The sequence below is a fragment of the Sceloporus undulatus genome, chromosome 8 (assembly GCF_019175285.1).
Source record: "Sceloporus undulatus isolate JIND9_A2432 ecotype Alabama chromosome 8, SceUnd_v1.1, whole genome shotgun sequence".
Taxonomy (NCBI): Eukaryota; Metazoa; Chordata; class Lepidosauria; order Squamata; family Phrynosomatidae; genus Sceloporus; species Sceloporus undulatus.
The window spans coordinates 33193727-33217922 of NC_056529.1; the positions used below are offsets into that span (position 1 = coordinate 33193727).

Below are 24196 nucleotides of genomic sequence, written 5' to 3' on the forward strand. Positions count from 1 at the left end.
ATCTGCCTTGGTCCAGGCCTCAGAGGGAGAGAAGAACCACTGGACCTCATCCCCTTTCCCTCCATCATTCCCTTCTCCTTTTGTTTCGTGTCTTTTAGATTGTAAGCCTGAAGGCAGGGAAATGTCTGATTAAAAATAATAATTGGAAGCCGCCCTGAGAGCCATTAGGGCTGAAGGGCGGGATATAAATACCTAAATAAATAAATAAAAGGGAAAGGAGGTGGCTTTTCTCAATTCTTCCTTCCCCTGTAGTCCTTCTCAAGATGCAGTCCCTGGATCTGACAATTTAGATCAGCAAACACAGTAAAGAAACAGAATCACCTCCACACACCCCATGAGTGGAGCCTTCTGCTGATTCAAAAGCCAGCAGAACATAACCTGTTGAAACCCACTGGATGCCACCCACAGTAGTTCACTGTTCATCACCTACAACTATATGCATTTAAACCAAGGATCTTGGAGGACTAGCTCATCTCTAACACAAGCCTCTGCTTACTATAAACTACAAAACGGTAATTTGAACAGAGGAACTTAAGCAATGTTCAGACTGCAGCTACATGAGGAATACCACATGGAGGGCAGCACAAAAGGGTCCCTGCTTGCAATATTCCAGTAGTGATAATAAGCGTTTGTTGTAGGTGAAATATTTGCATCCCACTCTTCTCATCCAGTTCAACCAGGCTCCAATTTAAAGGAGTGGATGAGAAGCACACAGAGGTGATTAACAGCTATGTTCCCCAAGGTACTTGATTTTTGCTTATTCTGACATCTTATTCTTAATCTTAAGAGTTTCTTGAGCTCCCACAAGTTACCTTTCAAACATTTTCAAGTTGCTTGGAGAAGGCCATGCTTCTTGAAAACTTGCACAGGCCCAAACACTAGCGTGGTTATCTACAAGGTACTTAAGATGAGAGTGCACCTGTAAGAGAGTTAAGTAGGCAGTTAGAGCCAGGTAGATGCCAAAAGCAAGCCTGCTTGAAGTCAACTGATGTAATGACTTGGGCACACCGACTTCATTGTGAATACAGTTTCCACCAACAAATGTGGAGAAATTTGGGCCCTGGGGGAAATGTTGGCCTTCTTTGGAACTAGTGTTCACAATGTCAGCCAGGCATCAATCCCCATGACACAATCATTTGATGGTTTTGTAGCTTATGTATGGGTTTTCTCCCATTTAAAAAGTTGAAAGACCTGTTCTAAGATCAAAAGACAGAGAAACTTTAGCCTCATGGAAACTGTTATAGCAGAAGAGGCAGGTCGTTGCACTCTAGATGCAACTCCAGCTCTCATTATCCCAGGCAAACATAGCCAATGGAAAGCAATGATGGGAGCTATAGTCAAATAGCTTTTTTCAGGATGCAGGTTCCCAAACTCCTACATTAATGGGCAGCAAGCTCTACTACATTCCTGAGCCACAGAGAGAAAACTAACTCCCCCATAAAGATCCAGCTTTCCATTAGGAATAAGCAACAACTCAGCTACATTAAAAAGGAAAAGAAGAAAAAAAGGGGGGGTCAAAAAGGGGCTCAAACTTACAGCTCGGAGGGAGAGAATATCTTCCGCAGGAAGCCCTTTAAGAACATGGAACAGAACATCTTCTGGGAGACACAGTAGTGTCAGAACTCTGGGTCTCTTCTTCATTCTTCGCTTTGAAGGGACAAAGAAGCACCTGGAACACCTGCAGTGGATCACTAAAAGAAGACAGATTTTGCCAAATGAGAAAAGCAAACATGAAAGCATCATGGTCTCCTGCAACACTGGACACCCTACCTCTTCAGCCAACTAGCAAAATGTGACCATCAAAATGAGATGAGACCACTTCCAGCTCCCCCATTTCAGCAAGACTGTATTTAACTGAGCAAGCTATTTCTTACCATCTCTGCACCCTACACATTGTGGGTCCCCGCAACCACAGCCTGCTAAATGGTGTTACCACCACCCCAGCAAGGCTTCTTGCACCCTCTTTTTCTCTGACTGCCCATAAACACCTCTGGGAACATCTGGAAGTCTGCATGATTCCCATCCTGTGTAGGAACTGAGTAGGACTCGCTGATGAGGGGAAATTCAGTAGTTTAGGAAGGTTTGGCATAATTCATAGACAACAACTTCAGCACATTTTGCAGTTCCGATCATCAAAATAAGACTCCCAGGACTCAGTGAAACTTACCCTCCACAAATGCATCTGAGGAAGTAGATTGAAATCTATGAAAGCTCATGCTGCCAACTTCTTTCTTTCAGTGAGTCTCAAAGATGATACAAGATCTCTCTACATACTGACTGTACAAACTAACAAGGCTGCATCTTTGAATTCCTCCATCCTACAATAAGTTTGGACATGACTGGAACCATGTGCACCTCTTGAAACATCCCACTTTTAACCAATGGTTCATTAGAAGTGTGGATTATATGTGGTTTAGACATTTCACTATGACTTTGGAGATCAGGATTCAAGTCTGCTCAGCCATGGGGAAAGCCACACATTTTCAGCCCCTAAAGCTCCATGATAGATTTCCCTTAGGGTCGCCATAAGGTAGAAAGAACTTGAAGGCACGCATCAACAACATGATGTCTGAAGTACGTGAAGTACACTCATAAGCAAGGAAACTGGAAAATGGCTAAAATGAGTGATATACAAAGTGCTACCCAAAGTGGTGGTTCCTGGGCCAGTGCCAGTCCTTGAGCCATTGGATACCAGTCCTGGGCAAGTTTCTAGGAAAGAAACAACCACTTGTATACCCAATGCACACAACTTTAGTGGTGCTCTTGGGCACATTGGGGGGGAAATTGCTGATCCCCTCCCTCACAGAACTTTAAAAACACTAGTACATTAATGGGGCTTTTAGATATTGGTCCAATACACACTGCAGAAATAATCCAGTTTGAGATCACTTTAACTGCCCTGGCTCAGTACAGAAACAATCCAGTTTGAGGTCATTTTCAATGCTAGGGAAAAGTAGTATTGTGAGACATTTAGCCTTCTCTGCTAGTGTTCTGATGCCACAACAAACTACACATCCCAGGATTCCTTAGCAATGAGCCAGAGCAGTTAAAGTGGTCTCGAACTGGATTATTTCTGCAGTGTGTTTTGGACCACTGAAGCTGCCACCCCTTTACAGATGCAAAAGTGGCAAAAAATTTAAACATTACATTATTTTTAATAAGGCTCTTACACCAAAAAGAAAAAAAAACATTTTAAAATGAAATCATTTTTAAGGGCAGTTAAATAAACGATATTAAGTTTGTGAAGACAGCATTCTGCCTGAAACACCAAAACAAGCGGATCTTTCTCCCTTTCCCTTTAAAACTCTGATACTGAACAGTGGAAAGAATTTTTCTATTTATGACCCAGAGAAATGCAATTAAGTGCCTTTATAACAGCCAAAGAAACCAGGCTTTATTATTCGTCTCAAATACTGAACCAACCTATGCTTCCCATCCTAAATCTAAACTTTTGCCTTTTTGCAAGAAAAGCCTATCTCAATGAGATACCTAACAGTTTGTGAACTCAAGAGAAGGAAAAACAGGAGAGGGAAAATACAAAGGAGAAAGATAATTGTTTTGGACATTGGGGGAAGGCAAAAAAGAAGTCCATTGAAATCTCCTCCCCTCCTGGCCGGCTATAGGTCCTGCAAACTTTTTAAATCCACCCGCCCAAAATCCTAGAGGCGCCCTATTCGCAGAGTTTTAAACTTTAAAAAGAGCACAACCCAAACCATCAAGTCAATTGCTTTGAGTCACTTTGACAACTCCAGCAATGCAGGCAAACCTTTACAAAGGGAAGGTGGAAAAGGCACCCCAAAACCAAGCATCAGGATCCAGTTTGTCTATCTGGAGCCCATTCAGTTGCCTCCAAACTCTTTTTGACAAACTCCCTGCAGCAATTGTTTTCCAATTTCAAAGTATACTGTATAGTGATTCATAAGGATTTGGGGATAAATTCAGGCTCCTGGATCAGATTTACTTACTTATTTATTTCATTTCTATCCCATCTTTCTCCCCAGATTTAAATCACTTTAAATATATACAATATAATATAATATGTCATAAAATACACTTAAGTTTCCCCAGAATGGAAAGACAGGAGAAGATTGGCAGTTTCTGTTTTTAATCTTGTAAACTGCTCTGAGTCCCAGTTTTGGGAAAAGGGCATAATAATAATAATATCTTGGCAGCCCCTGTTTTCCTAACCTTTAACCTTGTTAGTCATGTCTCATGAGTCCAGGTAACTTCACAGAAAGTTGCACAAGTCTGTATCATTGCTGCGTCAGTGTGCAATAAAGCCGACCGGTATTTATTTTGCAATAAGCTCCACCAGTTTCAGGGCAGCTTAAGTCTAAGTATGTATTGGTTTGAATGTTAAGACTAGAGGAGACCAAGGTTGGATATTCCTTGCTCAGCTATGGAAGCCTACCTTGGGAGAGTCACACACTCTCAGCCCCAGAAAACCCCATGATAGGGCTGCCTTAAGACTTGAAGGCACATGCAACAACTCTAGAGCAGCTTACATCTAAGTCAACAGGCAGCTTTAACCATGCCATTCCAACTAAACAAGGCCACTCAGATATGCACTTTTGTATTTAGTTATTTATGTATAGAATTCAAAAGTGTCATTCTGTAAAATCAGTATGTTCAGAGATCTTGTAGCACCATTGAGACTCACTGAAAGCAAGCAAGAATGCCACAAACCCATCTTTCAGTGAGTCTCAATGGTGCTACGAGATCTCTTTACATATTGATTTATTTCATTTCTATGCCGCCTTTCTCCCAGAGTGGGGCCCAAGGCGTCTCACAGAAAGCCTCACTGATTTAAACAGGACTATGCTGAACTCCAACCTTGGGCAAGTCACATACTCTCAGCCTCCTCTGAACAAATCTCACCAAGAAAAGCCCAGTTTAGGATGTCCCTGAAGCAGGAACGGCTTGAAAGCACCCAGGGACAATAATCTGTATTTTGGGCCACAGTGGAGTAGTAACCTCAGTGTTAGACTATGTAAACACACTGAATGATCCTGAGCAAGTCACACTCTCTCAGCCTCAGAGGATGGCCATAGCAAACCCTCTCTGAAGAAACTTGCCAGGAAAACCCATGATAGGGTCAACTTAGGGCAGCCATGTTTTGGAAATGACTTGGAGGCACACAATAACAACACTTCCACATTTTGTGTTTTGTAGCCTCTCTCAACCCGGTGCCCTCCAGATGGAGTCAGAGTCACCCAGTTCTTCACTGAGGCAGGACTGGGCAGAGAGGAAGGGTTTTCCTGGACAAGACTTCTCAAGGCAATCCTAGACAGGAATTACTAGTCCTATATATCTGGGAATATGGCATGCTAACCTTTATGAGAAAGCCACCATGCTGTCTCAGTTTGTGCGTTGGACTGTGACTCTGGGTTCGAATCCCTGCTCGCCCATGAAACTCACCTTGTGCAAGCCACACTCTCTCAGCCTCAGGGGAAGGCAATGGCAACCCCCTCTGGACAAATCTTGCAAGAAAACCCCATGATAGGTTGGGCCTTAGGGTCACAGTAAGTCGGAAACACTAAGGTCCAAGGGACATACTGCAGAAATAATCCAGTCTGAGACCACTTTAACTGCCCTGGCTCGATGCTAGGGAATTCTGGGGACTGTAGTTTTGTGAGTCATTTAGCCTTCTCTGCCAGAGAGCTCTGGTGCCACAATGAACTACACTTCCCAGGATTCCCTAGCACTGAGCCAGGGCAGTTAAAGCGCTCTCAAACTGGATTATTTCTGCAGTGCGTTTTGGACCTGAGTCCCAAGTGGAGTCAAACCACTGAATCCATGAGGCCGACTTACCGTTTAAACAGTGGATTTTAGCCAGTAGGGTTTCATACCTGGCCATTGGCAGCAGCAAGCAGGGTTTATTACCCCTTGGTCCACTTATCCTGTCTACACTATGAAGTAATCCAGTTCCACAAAACTCCCCCCCCCCAATTTGCCCTGGCTCAATCCTACAGATATCCTGGGATTGCTAGTTTGGTGGAGCCCCAAGTAAAGGCTGAAAACCTTGTGAAACTACAGATCCCAGGACTCCAGCCCCAAGTCCCTTAAAAAGTGGTGCTAAAATTGTGTTATGCTTATGTAGACGTACCTAGTATCCACAAAGGGAGTATTTTGTTATTGCTGTTGTGTGCCTTCAAGTCGTTGTCCAACTTATGGCGGTCCTAAGGCGGTCAAACCTATCGCAAGGTTTTCTCGGCAAGCTTTCTCTGAGGCCGAGAGAGTGTAGCTTCCCCAATTTCAGATTACACTCGTCCCTCCATATTTGTGGCTTTGATATTTGCGCATTTGATTAATATGTTCTCTCTAGGAGGATCTAGGTCCTCCAGCGCAACTCTATGGTCAACTTTAACCAAAAGTTGCACTGAAAGACCTAGAGATTCCCAGAGAGAATACTCTACTAGGCCTTTGTAGCTCCTCCAGTGCAACTCTATGGTCAATGTCTGTCGGACGTTGACCACAGAGTTGCACCGGAGGACCTAGAGATTCCTAGAGAGGTAAAAAACATGGTTTTTTTGTTAGTTGCGGTTTTTCCGTATTCAGAGGGGTCTTGTGCCCCTAACCCCAGTAATATGGAGGGACAAGTGTATATTGTTGTACTTTTACCTTTTAGCTGTCTCAATCCTGGAGGAGAAACAGGATATAAATAAAATGCATTATGATTTATTAAGGGCCAAACCTAGGGCCGACTTATGGCGATGAAACCGATCATGGGGTTCCTTGGTAAGTTTCTTCAGAGCAGGGGAAGGTTTTCCAGGGCTATTTCCTGAGGCTGAGAGAGTGTGACTTCCCAAAGGCCACCCAGTGAGTTTCATAGCCAAACTTATGGCAAGCCAGTGAACCTTAATTTTTATTTAAATTTAATTTATTTCCAATACTATTTATTGGAATATTATTTATTATTATTATTATTATTATTATTATTATTATTTCCAATACATATCCATCAAACCTATACATACCTTTCCGAACTTTCTCACTAGTACAAATTTATACCAAATATATACAATATATGAATAAACAAAAGGGAAAGTAATAATAATGCATCTCAAGTTCTGTATTACATTATATGCTATATCATATTAATGCTTCCCCTACAGCCACTGAATTGATATTCTCATGTTTTGCTATACACAATAAATGCATACTATTATGTACTATCAATCCCAGTGTTGTCCATTATGTACATTATGGCCACTCACCCCCTGCCTTCATGCCTGCTGCCAATCCCCCAGTTTCGCCCTTTAGGAGCCACAGTCTCCCAGCAGCATCCGCCTCTGCTGCTAGTCAGTCACTGAATGAGCGCTTCCTTCGTAGTAAGCGCCGAGTCCGACAGCTCTTGGGGCGGGGCTTACGTCGATCCCGCCTCCTCCGAACACACTCTTATTCACAGCTCACAGCCAGAACGCTCTCAGACCCTTCTAGCCTCAAAGCCACGCCCTCCACTTCAAACCAATCAACCAATTGCAAAGTTGATTTTCTTTACACGCCCCGCCCCCTCTTCCCTTCTTTTAAATCGCTCGCTCAATTAATCCAATGCACGCCTACCTAGCAACCGCGCGTTCCACTTTTCAAACCCAGCCGCGCCGCTGATTGGACGGGAGGCGGGGAGAAGAACCTGATTGGCCGGCAGCTAAGGCAGCGGGCTTTTTTTTTTGAGCCCAGAGCGAAGCTGATGATTGGGCGAGCCCTGAGGAGGATTCGAATATTGGGGGGGCGGTTGGCGGTTCGAGAGCGACAGCGTTGGGGCGCATGCGCAAAAGAAGGAACGTTGCAAAGTAGCGCTAAGAGGGGGCCTGTTTAAATAGTACCCGGATGGAAATGCTCTCTGAGGGCAGTTGAAGGCCCCTGTTAAAAGTGGTCAAGAATGTGTGGAACAGTTTATATATATATATATATATATATATATACAAACACATATACATAAATAAATTCTTCACGCTCAGATACACATACATACACATATACTATGGAATTCTGGGAGTTGTATGTTGTGGGGCCCAGAGCAGAGCAAATAACAAAAACACCATGTTTTTGCCTGAGGACACCTCTCTAGGAATCTCTTGGTCCTCCAGCAAAACTCTATGGTCATTGTCCGACAGACGCTGACCATAGAGTTGCGCTGGAGGAGTTACAAAAGGCCTAGTAGTGTATTCTCTCTAGGAATCTCTAGGTCTTTCAGGGCAACGTTTAGTTAAAGTTGAACATAGAGTTGCTCTGGAGGACCTAGATATTCCTAGAGAGGACATGTTAATAAAATCCGTGAATAATCAAAGCCGCAAATATCAAAGCTGCAAATATGGAGGGATGACTGTATATATAAACAAACTAAATGAATGTTGGCCTATGGTTCTGGACACCAGAATTCGATTCCCAATCCCAGCTTGATCATGAAACTGGTTCCCAGTTGAGGAAACTGGGAATCTCCAGTCATAGTCCAATACTCATCGTGTGTTTGTGTACTCTATACATACATATATATACATATATACACATACTGGAGACCAGGATTTGATTCCCAGTTTTGTCATCAAGCTGGGAACCAAACCCTGGCGTCCAGAACCATAGGCCAATATTCATATATATTTTACACACACACACACACACACACACACTATATGAATAACCAGGGTTCAATTTCCAGCTTGATAGCAAAACTGGGAATCAAATCCTGGTTTCTAGTCATAGTCCAATACTCATAGTTTATATATATATGTATGTCAAACTATGAGCCCAACACTATACACAAACATATACATATATACACATATGTTTATATATACACACATATAAATAAAAGACACACACACATATATCAAATGTTTAAAATGGTACACTGTAGGCCATGTCCTGGAAATGGAGGACCTCCGGTCACCCCGTATATAGCATTTTTCAGTTTGATTTCCTTCAATGCAATTTACACAGCAAAACTAGAATACCATTAAGATTGCAAGAAGGAGGTTATTACAAAGCTTTCACATTTTCTTTTCCTTCTGTTCTTGTTCTTGTACAGAATGTTCCTTCAATCTTTTACGCCTGGATGGACAGATGGTGTTGTATCAGCGGTTCCTGCCACTCTGAACTCTCCCTGGAAGAGATTGTACATCGTAGTTAAATTACAGCAATAGTAAATGAACATGTCTACCATCTCTGCAAACACCTTTGCCCCAACACACTTCATTGAAATTGTCTATTCTTTCTATATTAGAAGAGATAGAAAAGTTAGCAGGAAACCTGCCACTCTTAACATTTACCAAAAGAAGAAGAAGAAGAAGCTAAAAACACGTGTTCAAAAAAAGAATTTCAATTTTAATTATGGTGATATTGCAGATCTGTTGCATCCGTTTTATTGTTTTATTGTGAGAAAAGGAATTTTAATATTAACGTAAGAGTTCCAAACTGGAAAAGGAAGGAGAAAGAAAAATCTCACTATGCTAAAACAGATGGTCTTGTATTTGCTAAAAGAAAGTTTTGAAAAAAACCACTACATTTTTAAAATCTTCAGATGTCTCTCCTTTTTTTCTTCTTCTGTGGAATTAGATGGATGCTTTCCAATGTTTGCTCTTTTTGTTCCACTCTCTGGAGACAACAACTGGCAGCAGCAACTTTCTCTATAGCCACAATATGCTGCATTCTCCAGCCAAAAAGTACAAACATTGTTAATGCTTCTGCTCTTTGGACTGTTTTGTCACAGCTTCTGTCTCATACAGGAGCTGTCTAGCTGCCTATTCCTTCTTTTCTTCTGCTTTTTGAAGTTATTTATTACAGTACTGTACTGATGCTTTAATCTGCAGTAATACTACATATGCCAGGTTGCCAAGGTGTGTTCCAGTGACATCAATGCACGTAAATTCAGAGATGTTTGTAACTGATATTGTAGGGCCTGAACCGACAGGCCAAAATAAAGCTGCTTCAGGTCACTTTGGAAATATGGTGTTTAAATGCTGCATGCATCCTAAGAGGCCGTAAGCCATGCCAGAGCCATGTTCCAGTCCTAAGGGCTGGAGCACAGCTTTGGTGCGGCTTCTGGCCTCTTAAGATGTGTGTCTCATTTAAACAGCATACCGTATATACTTGACTATAAGTCGACCTCATGTATAAGTCGAGGGCAGGTTTTGGGGCCAAAATTATGCATTTTGATATGATCCATGGATAAGTCGAGGGTAAAACTTAGGGGCATGTAACAAAGGATGTAAAGGATAATGCAAAGGAAAATGATCCCAAATAACTTAGAAAATTCTGGCAGACATCACTGTTTGTGCTCATCTTAAAGTCCTTATCTCTCCATCCTGGCTGGAAGACACCTTAGTGTGAGATACAGATTTTTCTAAGTACCAAAGTACCAAAACAAATTAATCAGGACAAAACAAGTGAAGCAGCATGTTCCAATTTATTAGTTACAATCTTGCAAGAAGGGGTGTCTCAGGCAAGAGGCACCTGAGGTTTCACACAGTATTTATAACACATTTTCTGTTACAATATTTCTATCTCATTTTTTATTGGCCAGATCTAGACATGTGATCAATTTTAAGACCACCTTTTTAAGTATGTAAAAACTCCACCCATAACATATCTCATCATACGTCTCATGACCATTTAAATTAGCGATTATAGATTCATAGGCGTGTTCTAATATTCATCACCCCCTATTACGCATGCTCAAAAGGGGATATCTCTTGACTTTTAGTAACCCCACCAAAAAAGTAGTGTTCTTGGCATTTAATGAGGATGGAGCTCTCTTATCAGTTGGCTCCAAAACCTGTTTTGCCTCCTTCTTTGACTTCCAGGTGTAGTCCTATTTATTTATTTGTTTATTTATTTGTTAAACAGAACACTTAGCCATTTTGATAATCTTAACAGAGACAAAAATAATATTTAAAATAACTAAGTCCAGCATATTTTATAAGTGTATCTTATTTATTATCAACAATATAACCCCCCTTCATTCTTATAAAATAATATATTTAATATTTAATAAATAACAGTGTTATAAAAAGCTTATCTAAAAACTCTTTCTTTTACTAACTTTTATATTTTTATAAAATTCCCTTTCACTTAAAGGGCCTCAGCTGACCTTTACTCAATCCTATTAGAATAGATATATTGATTATAATAGTATACATGTATATATGTGGTTCCATACTACAGTATTTATATATGTAATCTAATTATAGCATATGCTTATATAGTCTAACACAATTTCTATTATATTCATGTGTTTCTAACTCTTATTAAAACTTACATGTTTGATTCAAATCCATTTCTCTCACTTAGCAAAGTGCATTCCCTGGACATATTTCATCTGTGGTTGTTTATGATGACAAGCAGCTACAAATCAGCATTTTAAATATCCCCATGTTACTGTGGAAAGCCCAACTTATTCATGCATAAGAAGATTATGAAAATGTTTAAATGCAAGCTTGAATTCTTCTGGTGGCCAGAAGTCAGTGCCATTGGGTTCTAGGTGTTAGGCATTGCCACTGGCCATGAAGCAAGACCAGCAGCAACTGATTACAGGTATTAATGGTAACTGGTACCAAAGTACCATTACAGGTACCAAGAGTACTGGTAAATGGATGCGATTATCCCTTTCTGCCTCTTGCTCAAATGAATTGTCTTTTATAACCATGAGGACATTCACATGTTGTTTTTAGCATGACTATGCAAATAATCTTTCTCACACATTCCAGGTTTGTTACACATATTATGGGACTGCATCTATGCGCATCTCTGCAGGTTCGGTTGCTCACACGTGCCAACACTCGAATAAAGAGTTGATGATGCAAATGTATTCAAAACATGTTCAAAGCATGCAGTTTTATCCCAGCTCCGTTTGCATCAGTTATTCATACTGCCAATAATGCAGAAAACCCTGATATCGATTATTCTGAGTTAAGTGGGTGTTTTGGCAGCACTCCCCCCAAAAAGCAACTTAATCGGATGCATTCAAAATGTATGTGAACAAAAAAGATTCAAATTTATTTACCAACTCACCATGAAGTTACCACCAGATGGCATCAAATTCACATTCTGTTGCGTAACTAACTTTCTTCTCTACAAGGGGGTGGCAGGACGCAAAGTGACTACAGACATGCTGGCATTTTACAAAGGGAAATGGACTCATTATGCAAGTCTTTGCTCATGCTGGTAATGCTAAAAAAAGGTAACATTGTCTCTCTTGAGGGGACCTTCAAGCGTAACTCTTAGTCATCGTGAATAATGATGGGTTTCGGGTGGAGCGACCAAGGAAGAAGTTTTAGAGATGCTACCTAAAAATATGAATTGTTCAGTCCAGAGTAGCATCATGCCATGCAAGGAGTCAGAACTACAGAATTGCAAGCAGAGAAAGCCTTCCAAGGGAGACTGGGCAGAAAGTTGTGTATCCTTATAGGGATTATTCAGAGGTGTTCTGCATTGTAACTGGGTAATTTATCAACAAAAATAATGCACTGTAGATCATTATCCAAGATGAAAGGCTTTGAACATACAGTATAATTTTATATTTATCTCTTACATCACATTGTTTCTTGCACTGACCGATTAATATAGTATATCGTATTTATTCTCTAATAACTTTCCAAACTTTGGCAACTGAAGTTAAGATTGCACAAAAAGGTAGGAGATGACATAATTAAAGAAGTCCCAGTCTTTTAAGCCTTGTAAGTGTTGGCCCCACTACTCTACTGGCAGGGATTCTAGAATGAATTGAGGGGGATGGCTTGAACCCTGGGAAAATACTCCTCTGCTTCAAGGTACTGTTTGCACAGATGCACATATAACGGGTGTAATAGTCAAAATTGGTCCCCAGAGAACCAAGAAGAAGGAAAGGGCTGCAGAGGAACGACAATCCAATCAAAAATTCATGACACCAACCCAATAATTTGGAGAGGCACCATTTCATGAAATCATTCCCACTACCTTTGTCTTCATTTACATTTTACTGAATTATTTGATTCATTTGTATATTAACTTAGAGTAATATCTATCAAATTCAGTGGCACCCTCATTAAAAACAAAACGCATTAAAAACTAAATGGCTCATTTTATGAAACAGCATTTTGTTTTTTGTTTTTACAGTACTTTTCAGAAGGAAGAGAAAAGTGAGAGATTAAGAAAGTTCAGGTTCCCTTGGTAAGAAAAATGCATGCTCACATGAGTTTGAACACCTTTGCCTGGTGAAGAAGGCAGTGGAGCTTCGAAAGCTTTCAACATGTATAATGTGCATTTTGGTTGGTCCATTAATGGTATCACTGTCTAGTGGATTTTGGATGATACAGTACTTTGGTATACGTATAACCAACACAACTACCCTTTGGATATACATGCTCACAGCTAGAGCTCCAGAGTGAAAAGTGGAGGTGGTTCCTGTGGTTTTTAATATTGTTTCGAAGAGGGAATTTCATCTGGTGTTGCTTGTCAAAACCAGCTAGCAAACAACACCTGCTGAAATTCCCTCTTCTACACACCCATTAAAGGTATAGTTGTTGTCTCCTGTTTTCACTCATTCAAATAACATTTATTTGCTATTTGTGCTCACAGCAGTTCTCCGCATGAGGCAAATTAAAATGTGTAGGATGGCAGAAGGATCCCTTCTCCATGACTATTATAACAAAGAAGCTGTGCATGTAATTGTACAATTGCTTATTTTCTAGAGTAAGTTTCCAAATACGTTCAGAACCAGACACTAAGATCAGAACCTATAACATTTATCTTTTGGGACTATAACCACCAGAGTTCTTGCACCAGCATGGACAATGGCCATGCTATCTGGGAGTTGTGGAAGTTGTAGTCCAATTGTTCCAAGCTTTGTTAAGGATCGTATAAAAGAACCTCATCCCAAATCAGGCCATTGATCCATTTAGCTCTACCTTGTGAATACTTGCTGGCAGTGGCTCTTCAGAATATCAATTGCCAATTTATTGCCACCCTCTCCAAACAAAGATGCCAGGGATCAGGGATTCCCAAGACATTTATGCTGCCAAAGGAAGAAACGGTACCCATCCACTCCAGTGTTAAAGTGCATAACACCCAGAGCCGGAGAAGTTATTTTGGCACAAGAGGCACAAATATGTCATATCTCCTGGTCTCTTGCAGTAAAAGTAATAAATTGCTGCACTTTCACAGCACCCCGAATAAACTTCCTGAATCAGCTGCCTCACTGAATCTGGGAATTTCTATGTGTAAAGCTGTGTAGTATATCACTACTGAGTTGCAGCTATTCCCTAATTCCTATTAGCTTAGAACTGTTACAGACATTTTTGGTTTCTTTAAATTCAGTTTTCAGTACTGGAAGAACTGGCTTCCCAGAACAAAGGAACAAAAAGCTCTTTAGGAACAAAATGCCAATTTCATCTAAATAATAAGCCACTGGTTATTCGCTCGATAACTGAACACAGCATGTAGGTTTGATTTTCTTTAGGGATATAATATTTGGGAAGGAAACAGAATGGAAGTGACAACTATGTGTAAATATTTCAAACCTTTCAGTATGTTCTTGCAGTTAATAATTTCCTCCTGGGTTTGAGATTTAAATACATTTTATTAATAAGCACTTTGGCATGATTTGGAATTTTTGTTTTCATGTGCAGCGGCCCAGTGATTCATATCTAGTGGTGCAGAAGGAAGAAAACTGGGTTGCACAATATGGGAAAGCTCTTTCAGCCCCAAGAAATTCAGCCTCAATTTCAGTTTTAGATATGTTTTTGGGGATTCCGGTGGCAGCACATGCCAAAGATAAAAGATGTGGGTCCAAATATGCCACCATGTTTTATCTTTAGACCAATGACTAAGCCTTAAAAAGGTAGTTCAACCTTTGTTGTTTTAAATATTTCTCCAAGTTTTAAAGATATGTATTTATATATGTTTTCTACAATAATTTTTTTATTATAAGCCTGATCCATCCTACTTACAGATACTGGATGACTCTTGCAGACTGTAATCCTAGGCCTCATTCCCACTTACTGATAAATCGGTGTGTGATCTGACTTGATGCATCGATTCGACATCGGATCGTGGTCTACACTACACTTGCCCCAAACACATTTTATGTCATTTTCTGGCACCAAAATAACTCTCTTGTGGTCCCCATTCACCAATGAATTGATTCAAAATGAATCGGTTCCAGCTAGCCGAAGGGGAAATTTGAATCGATTCTGATCTGCTTGTGGTTCACACTTGCACAGAATCGATTTGTCGAAAAACAAGCGGAAAAAAATCAGTGTCAAAAAGACACGGGTTAAATGGCTCTGGAGCATGGCCCCCCTCTTGGAATTAGAGATTTGGATTAAGTGGGGACCAGGGTCGTTTGAACCGGTTCAAACTGATTCATGATCTGATTTAAAAGATAGTGGGAATGAGGCCCTAGAATAATCGTTCTCTATCTTTTTGCCCGATCAAGGATAAGAAAAGCCTTCCAAAATTCTCTTGGATTGCAGTTCTGATCATCCCTCACCCCAAGAAGTCCTGGCTGGAGCTGATAGGAGCTGCAGTCCAACAATACCTGGAAAAATCTCATGCACTCCATGCCTAGCCAAGAGAACCAGTCTGCTGGATCCATCAGCTGTATCTGCTGTTGCATAATCCTGGCGCAATGGTGAAATCTGATTTTGCTGTTGTTTCCTCTGACACTTTGGCAAAAATCTGATTTTGCTCAGTGACCCATACATCACTTTTGATGTCTTGGCAAGATTTTGTAAAACCCTAGTTTTGTCAAGGGGGCATATATATTCCCATCTTAGACAAACTTCATCAGCGTTTTTGTTGCTTTGCATTTCAGCACTGATTGGTAATAGGCACTGAAAAATGTTCACTTAAGCAGCCAGAACCCTCATTTGTTACTTGTTACCATGTACAATAGCTGCAAAACCCCTGTTCTCCCTTCTTATTTGTTGTTGTTCTTGTGTGCCTTCAAGTCATTTCCAACCTATGGCGACCCAAAGACGATCCTTGGGGTTTTCCTGGCAAGATATATTCAGAGGAGGTTTGCCATTGCCTTTCCCTGAGGCTGAGAGGTTGTGGCATGCCTAAGTCACCCAGTGAGTTTCATGGCCAAGCTGAGAATTGAACCCTAGACCACAAATTGAACACGAGTCAACAGTGCGATGTGGCAGCTAACAAGGCCAATGCGATTTTAGGCTACATCAATAAAAGTATAGTGTCTAGATCAAGGGAAGTAATAGTGCAACTCTATTCTGCTTTGATCGGGCCCCACCTGGAATATTGTGTCCAGTTCTGGGCACCACCATTTAAAAAGGATGTGGAGAAACTGGAACATGTCCAAAGGAGAGCAACTAAAATGGTAAAGGGTCTGGAAGCCATGCCCTACGAGGAACGACTTAGGGAGCTGGGGATGTTTAGCCTGGAGAAGAGAAGGTTAAGAGGTGATATGATAGTCCTGTTTAAATATCTGAAGGGATGTCATATTGAGGAGGGCACGAGCAAGCTTGTTTTCTGCTGCTCCAGAGACTAGGACCGGAAGCAATAGATGCAACCTTCAGGAAAAGAGATTCCACCTCAACATTAGGAGGAACTTCCTGACCGTAAGGGCTGTTCAACAGTGGAACACACTCTCTTAGAGTGTAGTGGAGTCTCCTTCCTTTGAGGTCTTTAAGCAGAGGCTGGATGGCCATCTGTCAATGGGGATGCTTTGATTAAGAGTTCCTGCTAATCAAAGGGAGAATGGGGTTGGACTGGATGGCCCTTGCGGTCTCTTCCAACTCTATAATTCTAACAAGAAGAAGGAGGAAGATTTACACTTCTTAGCCAGATAGCACTTGGGTCTCACTAAACTACAAACCCCAGAATTCCACAGGATGTTGCAATGGCAGTAAAAGTGGAGTATAACATTACAATAAGGTAGTGTAATAAGTATATTGGTGTGTGCCATGTGGCCTGTCCAATTCCTCCAGGCCCTACATGATCTTGCAGTTTTCAGGTACTGCAGGGCCCAATGTCCCACTGGTATAGTTGACAAAAGACACCATTCAACCTGGTTGGATTCTGCACATGGAATGGTGGTGATGAGAATGCCAAAATGTATTCTTCGTCTCTGGCAATCAAATGTATTTGCCTAGACACAATAAGATGGTGAGCATACTTCATATGACTTCAGTAGAACATTTTCTTTATGCAGAAGACAGGCATCCTTGTTATGATTCATCACATACCCTCCTCATCCTTGGAATGAGAAGATGGTTCAGTCATTACCAACCATCTGCTAAAATAAACTAAAAAAGGGAGAATTGCTGGTTTCTTTTAGAGAATGGCAAAAAAGGCAGCTAATTATTCCCCCCACTCCTACCGCCTGATTGCTAAACTCCAAGAAACAAGTCCCTTAGACTGTAGCAACACTGGCACATAATATTCACATCAGTTGCTATGAACACAGAGTCCCCTGTCAAATGTAAGGCATTATGTGGATGCGCTTACAAAGGCAGATCACCAATTGATTAGATTTTACCAGTGGGCAAGAGTAGTTTAAAATGTCTTTAGAGAACAGGAATCCAAGAAAATGGAACATTGGGGAAATGAACACAATGCAATCAATAATTTGTCGCTCCTTCTAATAGCAGAGTCAGGCGCTGAACGCCAACAGAAGTAGAGGGGGAAACTGGGTCCACTGGGGATACAAGTGGCCACTAACATCAGGCTTCCTCACAGTTTGTGGAAGTCCAGTACAGTATGTGCAAGTGGGCCCTTGATATCTGCCAGGGTTTGGTTCCAGGACTCCCTGTGGATATAAAAACCTGTCAATGCTCAAGTCCCATTAAATACAATGACATAGTAAAATGGTGCCCTTATATAAAATGGCAAAATCAAGCTTTGCTTTTTGGAACATACATACATACATATATATATATATTTGAATAATTTCAAACCATGGATGGTTGAATCCGTGGACAAAGAATCTGTGGATATTGAGGGCTGACTGTATGTGTATATACACACAAACACACACAGACAGATACATACACTTCGACAGAAGGATAGTGGCTAGATCGAGGAAAGTAATAGTGGTTTGGAACAGACTGCCCCTATTTTCCTCCACAGGGACGGCGCAGCCCCCAAACAGTGTGCTGTTACTGTGGAGGAAAAAGAACCCGGTATTTCTGGGTTCTTTTTTGGGTGCCGCAATGATGTCATGAGTGCGCCAGTGGCGCAATTGTGACATAAGCACTGTGTGGTGTCGTATGGATGCTGCACGGTGCTTACGTCTCAATGGTGGCCCCCGTATGGACAGGACACCACCATTGTTATGTCACCCGCACATACTAGGGTTAGGGAGCCTGTGGTTGGTGCACACTCCCTAACCCTAAAATTGGTGCCGGTACGCCGCTTTATGGCATTCTGTACCGTGCCAGTGCCACTCTATTCTGCTTTGGTCAGGCCTCACCTGGAATACTGTGTCCAATTCTGGGCACCACAATTCAAAAAGGATGTGGAGAAACTGGAGCGTGTCCAAAGGAGGGCGACTAAAATGGTGAAGGGTCTGGAAACCATAAAGCCCTATGAGGAACGCCTTAGGGAGCTGGGGATGTTTAGCCTGGAGAAGAGAAGTCTAATAAGAGGTGATATGATAGCCCTGTTTAAATATTTGAAGGGATGTCATATGGAGGAGGGAACAAGTTTGTTTTCTGCTGCTCAAGAGAATAAGACCCAGAACAATGGATGCAAACTGCAGGAAAAGAGATTCCACCTCAACATTCAGAGGAACTTCCTGACAGTAAGGGCTGTTTGACAGTGGAACAAACTCCCTCGGAATGTAGTGGAGTCTCCTTCCTTGGAGGTCTTCAAACAAAGGCTGGATGGCCATCCATCGGGGATGCTGTGATTGAGAGTTCCTGCATGGCAGAATGGGGTTGGACTGGATGGCCCTTGCGGTCTTTTCCAACTGTATGATTCTATGATTTTATGATCCAAAATCCACAAAACTGTGATACCTTTATGAGGACAACCGAAATGCAACAAGTACGAAGTTCCACTGGCTTTTTCACCAGGCAAAAATGTTAAAAATTATGGGGGGGAAATTATGACAATGTTAGTCAAGATGTGGCTGTTCTCAGTTCCTGGATCCATTGAGCTCAGTTTCTTTCACAATAATACAAGAAACGTACCTCGGCATTGTTATTATACACCTTCATAATTGTGATCAGTTTCACATGGTTATTATCTTCCATTATTTTCTGGCTCGATATTGCCAACTGCAAAACAAGGGTTGTTTTTTCCCTGTACATTTGACTAGTTTGATGGCCAGGTGCCAGCTTGCTCTGTATTTTCAAGCAGCAAACATCTTTCTAGTCACGAGGAAGCGAATGCTGGCAGATGTGCACTTGGATGGAAAGCGAGGGGAGCAGATACCTTGAAAAGAAGTACAAAGGGTCTTACATCTTCAGTCGCTTCCAGAGACAGCTGCTAACTTGGAAGGCTGCCATTGCCTCCTTTTATTCTTGCAGTTTGCTTCAATGTCATTTTGTCTCTTGTTACAGGCAAAAGACAGACATGCAATCGAATTCGAGAAGATGCTGCTCACCTCTCTCTAAACTGACTAGACAGGTATAATATATTAGAAGGGAAAACTGCAATGGGGGCTCTGATGCCTAGCATGGCCATGCATCCTATATTATACAGTATAGGCAGTCCTGCTTGGTTTCAAGTCAGCTCTTATGTCTGTCAAAATAAGACCCAGAAGAAGGTAGAGCCCAAGGGTCTAGACGTTGCCACTACCTTTAGCATCACTTGGGCTGCATCCGTACTGCAGAAATAATCCTGTTCGATACCACTTTGATTGCTACGGTTCAGTGCTACAGATTTCTGGGAACTGCAACTTGTTGTAGCACTAGCGTTCTCTGGCAGAGAAGGCTAAATGTATCACTAAACCAGCGTACCCAGAATTCTATAGCATGCAGACATGGCAGTTAAAGTGGTATCAACCTGGATTATTTCTGCAAATGTGGATGCAGCATTGGACAGCAGACTGAGCTGGTACATGGGTTACCTAGGAGCTTATCACACAGCTTTTAAAAAGTGACCGCTCCTGAATTGAATTCTAATTTAGGCTGCATCCTGGTCCTACTATTTGTCCTACTTTTGTCATGCATCCTGGCGTGACTTTTGTCTCCAAATCCGCCATCTGAAACATCCCCAGCTGCAGAAATTTTGGGTTGCCAGTTCCATCATCCCCCATAGCACAGGCAATGGTGGAAGAATGCTGGAAATTTCATCTAACACACCTGAAGGGCCACATTTGGCCTAATCCAACCACACTATAAATTGGATGTAGGACCCATACAGACAGGCCAAAATAAAGCTGCTTCGGGTCACTTAGAAGTATGTTTTTACAGAAGAAGGTATCAAAGAGCCGGAGCGTGCCAAAGCCATGCTCCATTTCCTAAGGACTGGAGAGTGGCTTTGGCAACAGCTTCCGGAACCTTAGGACGACAATGCATCATTTAAACAGCATACCTCCAAAGTGACCCAAAGCAGCTTTATTTTCAACTGTCGGTATGGGGCCATGTGTCTCTTTTTTAAGCAATCCATAAGCAGCCAGAGTGAAGAAGTTGCTTTGGAAATGCACAAGAGTTGAAATCCAATAACAACCCCCCTTCACCTTAGCTTAATACCTGATTCTTTTTACATGCGTTTGAAGGCAGGCTTTGAAAGGTGGAGTAAAAATAAATTGCAAGAAATGGCCTGAAAGACTTAAGAGCCCCCTTCCGACCACCATCTTGAGGGGGGGAGAGGCCAGGCCTGAAAGACTTAAGAGCCCTCCTTCCGACCACCATCTGAGGGGGGGAGAGGCCCGGGCCTGAAAGACTTAAAGAGCCCTCCTTCCGACCACCATCTAGAGGGGGGAGAGGCCGGCCTGAAAGACTCAAGAGTGTTATATTTGCATCCGCCCCTTAGCTCTAAGAAGGCATACAAGATGACATACATAAGTTTTGCAACCCTACAAAGCACATACCTGAAGACCTTCAGTGGAACAAGGCTGTCACCGGCCCTTGGGAAGGCCACAATGCCAGCTATGTCTAGGAGACAAGAGGCAACGCAACAGTTTATAATAAGGTTATAATATTATTAAAAGAGAGAAGAGCCTTAATAGTTAGCCAGTGTTTTGCCCAGAAGATATTTCCTTGTGTGGAAATCTTAATCACGTTTTAATAGTAATTGTGCAATTTTCATGGGATAAACCCCGTTTAAACTGGCAATTTTTCCTGTGTGACGAACTCCTAAGAAGCCCATTCCTTCATTATAATAGCTCTTATCAAGCCTTCTTGCAGATCAGGGCAGTGATATGGGAACCATGTAGCTCCAGATGTTGGACTGCAACCCCATTGTCCTCACCCTGGCTGTATTTTCTAGGCACGGCAGAGCAAAATCCAGAAGGCTACTGACTTCTAGTCCACGTATTTGCAATCATTTACATTTTTCATCCCTGGGAGGACCTCATAGCCGTAGAGGGGGGTCACTTTTTTCCTCCGGTGTTCCTGGCAGGCTGGTTTCTGCCCACGTAGGGTACAGGAAACTGCTTGATAGCCCCCCTGGAAAGCAATGTACAATGGTTAGCGACATACAGAGATAGGCATTTTATGGGCACGAGCGAGACAGAGTCCTATTGGAGACATGTCTGCGGGAATAAGAATCGAGCATTCCAAAACGTCCGTATCCATAGGAGCTGCTGTTATGGAATTAGAAGTCATTCATGGTTGGCATCCATGGTTTTTTGTGGGGTTTTGAGCTATGTGGCCATGTTCTAGAAGAGTTTTATTCCTGGTTTTGCCAGCATCTGTGGCTGGCACTTCAGAGAATGCTGTCATGGAAGTGAGTAGGGTATATATATGTAGGTATGTGTCTATATGTATGCATGTATACACACCCCACTCTCCTCCATGCCAGCATTCTCTGAAGATGCCAGCGACAGATGCTGGTGAAACGCAGAATAAACTCTTCTAGAACATGGCACATCGCCCCAAAACCCACAAAAAAGCTGCTGTTATGTTATTGACCATGCACAACAGCACCTACGTGGTATAGTCTTTGTTGCACATCAGGGCACAGGATGCACATCATAGAGCCCAGTTTGCATGGGACGTCTCCCGACGCACCATCTTTTGCAACAACTGGATTTCTTTCTCTTCCCCAGGTGAAGCATACTCCCTAGCTGCTGTCATAGGAGTTTATCACACCGGGGCTGATTTCAGCGTTAAAGAGAGATAAAGTGCATTTAAAGCATCCCGCAAATGAGCAGAAATGGTGAGTAGTTGCGCATTGATTATCACATCAAAACAATGTTGGAAATGCATTGTCGAAAGTAAAAAGATGCACGTTAAAGCCTCTGTGACCACTTTAATAGCAGGCTTTGTGCGACGCCGCGTGAAACCGTACACTAAATACGCGATTTTGGGGGCATATCATGGGATAATTCTGAACTCAAAAGTATTGCATACTGAAATAAACTCCACATCAGGGCATGGGTTTCCAGGCCTGTCACCATTTTAGTCGCCTGTCCCTGGACACGCTCCAGTTTTCTATATGTGGACATTTATGGATAGATCCAGCTCTTGACTACATTGAACTTGAGAAAACCCACAAGTTTTCTTGACCATTTGGGAAGTATAGCATCATGTAAGCTGCTTCCAGGTCCTCAAGGAAAGATGGCATTGGAATCTATTTGATAAACCTAGAGAAAGAAAGGAGACGAGTGAGAAGCCATAGATACTGTTTTTGAATACAGCCAGGAGTCCTCCCATACAAAGCCCCCCTGGCAGCCTGTCTTCTTGTAGGCGCAGTCTATGAACGCTGGAAGAGAAGGAGAAAGCCTGGGTGAAAAGGAAAACCCAATCCTGGAAGGAATAGATTCTTCTTTCGAGTCGTTCCAATCATCCAGAGCCCCTGCTGGGCTTTCGTTGTTACAACCCAGAGCTAATGTTGGCGTTAGGGCTAAGCCAAGGAAGGCTAGGGCCAAACCCAACCTGCTACTATATCCTCCCATGCCTACGTTGCACGGAAAGGTGTCGTCACATGCTGGTGGATGTTCCACAAGGCTTCGATGTTGGAGACGGTCCGCAAAAGCCCAGCAAGATCTGCAGTCTGGTCCCTGGGAGAAGAAGAAAAAGAAAGAGAAGAAAGTGCAATGCGGTCCGTGCTTTCACACTTTGGTCCTCCAGGTATTTTGGACTTCAACTCCAGAAGTCCCAGCCAGCTTGGCTAATGGTCAGGAATTCTGGGAAGCTGAAGTCCAAAACATCTGGAGGACCAAAGTTTGGGAACCACTGATGTAGCCCCTATTCCATCATCTGGTAATGAAGCCAAGACTTATGGGGTTAGTGTGACATGACCTTTTCGTGGCCAGAAACAGTATCATCCACAGTTTCTGACTTACGGTGACTGTAAGGCGAATCTATCATGGGGTTTTCTGGGCAAGAGTTTCTCAGGGAAGGTTTGCCATGGCCTTCCCCTGAGGGCGGAGAGAGTGTGACTGCCAAAGGGCACCCAATGGGTTTCATGGCCGAGTTGGGATGCGAACCCCGGTCTCCAGATTGTAGTCCAAGCTGAAAACACTAAGCTGTGGGGTCTCTAGAGACAAGGACTTCATATAGGAAAGGCTTATATTATTATTATGATTTATTATTATTATTAATTTATAGCCTGCTCCTCCCGAACAATCGAAATGGCGTACTGAAAAATACAATTCAATACAATGTCATATAAATACATTACAACGCTATCCCTCCCAAATCCTCCCATCATAATACTAAAATACAATTAAATTATCAAACAACCATAATAAATAAATCATTAACATTATTAACAATAGCCAGAGCAAACAGGCATTCGTCAGCAAACCAGTCACAGATTGTTAGGAGATGGACAGAAACATCCATTGACTGGCAACGCTACTATTTGGACTACAACTAGATGGTGATGGTGAGGATGGGGCCAGAAGATTGGCGAATCTATCCTGATCAATGTCAGGATCAGAAACGAACTCTGGTCTCCCAAAGTTGTCAGTCCAACACTTAAACAGTCCATATCCAAAGTATAATGCCCGCGCCAAAGAGAAGTCCCATTTCCGAAACCTCTCTGGGATGGGTGCCCTTCTTTCCCCAGTACCTTGCAAGCTTTGCCATCCTTACCGGTCCTTTCACCGCTGAGGTGGCGCCTGCCTTTCTCCAGTCGCAGGATG

The 24196-nt window shown here is 42.2% G+C and overlaps 2 protein-coding genes and 1 long non-coding RNA gene across 5 annotated transcripts in view; 1 reads left to right on the top strand and 2 right to left on the bottom strand.

Annotated features, from left to right (window-relative positions):
- Positions 1–7315, bottom strand: part of CCNF (cyclin F) — a 23716-nt gene extending 16401 nt beyond the window's left edge. For both annotated transcript variants that reach the window (XM_042437875.1, XM_042437874.1), the window contains exons 1-3: positions 7218–7315; positions 1537–1691; positions 813–919 (exon numbers count right to left, since the gene is read on the bottom strand). In XM_042437875.1, the coding sequence (XP_042293809.1) occupies positions 813–919; positions 1537–1691; positions 7218–7230 (275 nt within the window). In that variant the 5' untranslated portion in view covers positions 7231–7315. The remainder of the gene's footprint in view (positions 1–812; positions 920–1536; positions 1692–7217) is intronic.
- The window catches only part of VRK3 (VRK serine/threonine kinase 3), an 83767-nt gene that overhangs the window by 39687 nt on the left and 19884 nt on the right, over positions 1–24196 (bottom strand). The gene's annotated exons all lie outside the window — the stretch shown is intronic.
- Positions 13103–22251, top strand: LOC121914467. The gene is made up of 3 exons (XR_006100533.1): positions 13103–13146; positions 19500–19566; positions 22154–22251. It is a non-coding gene; the product is annotated as an uncharacterized LOC121914467 (long non-coding RNA).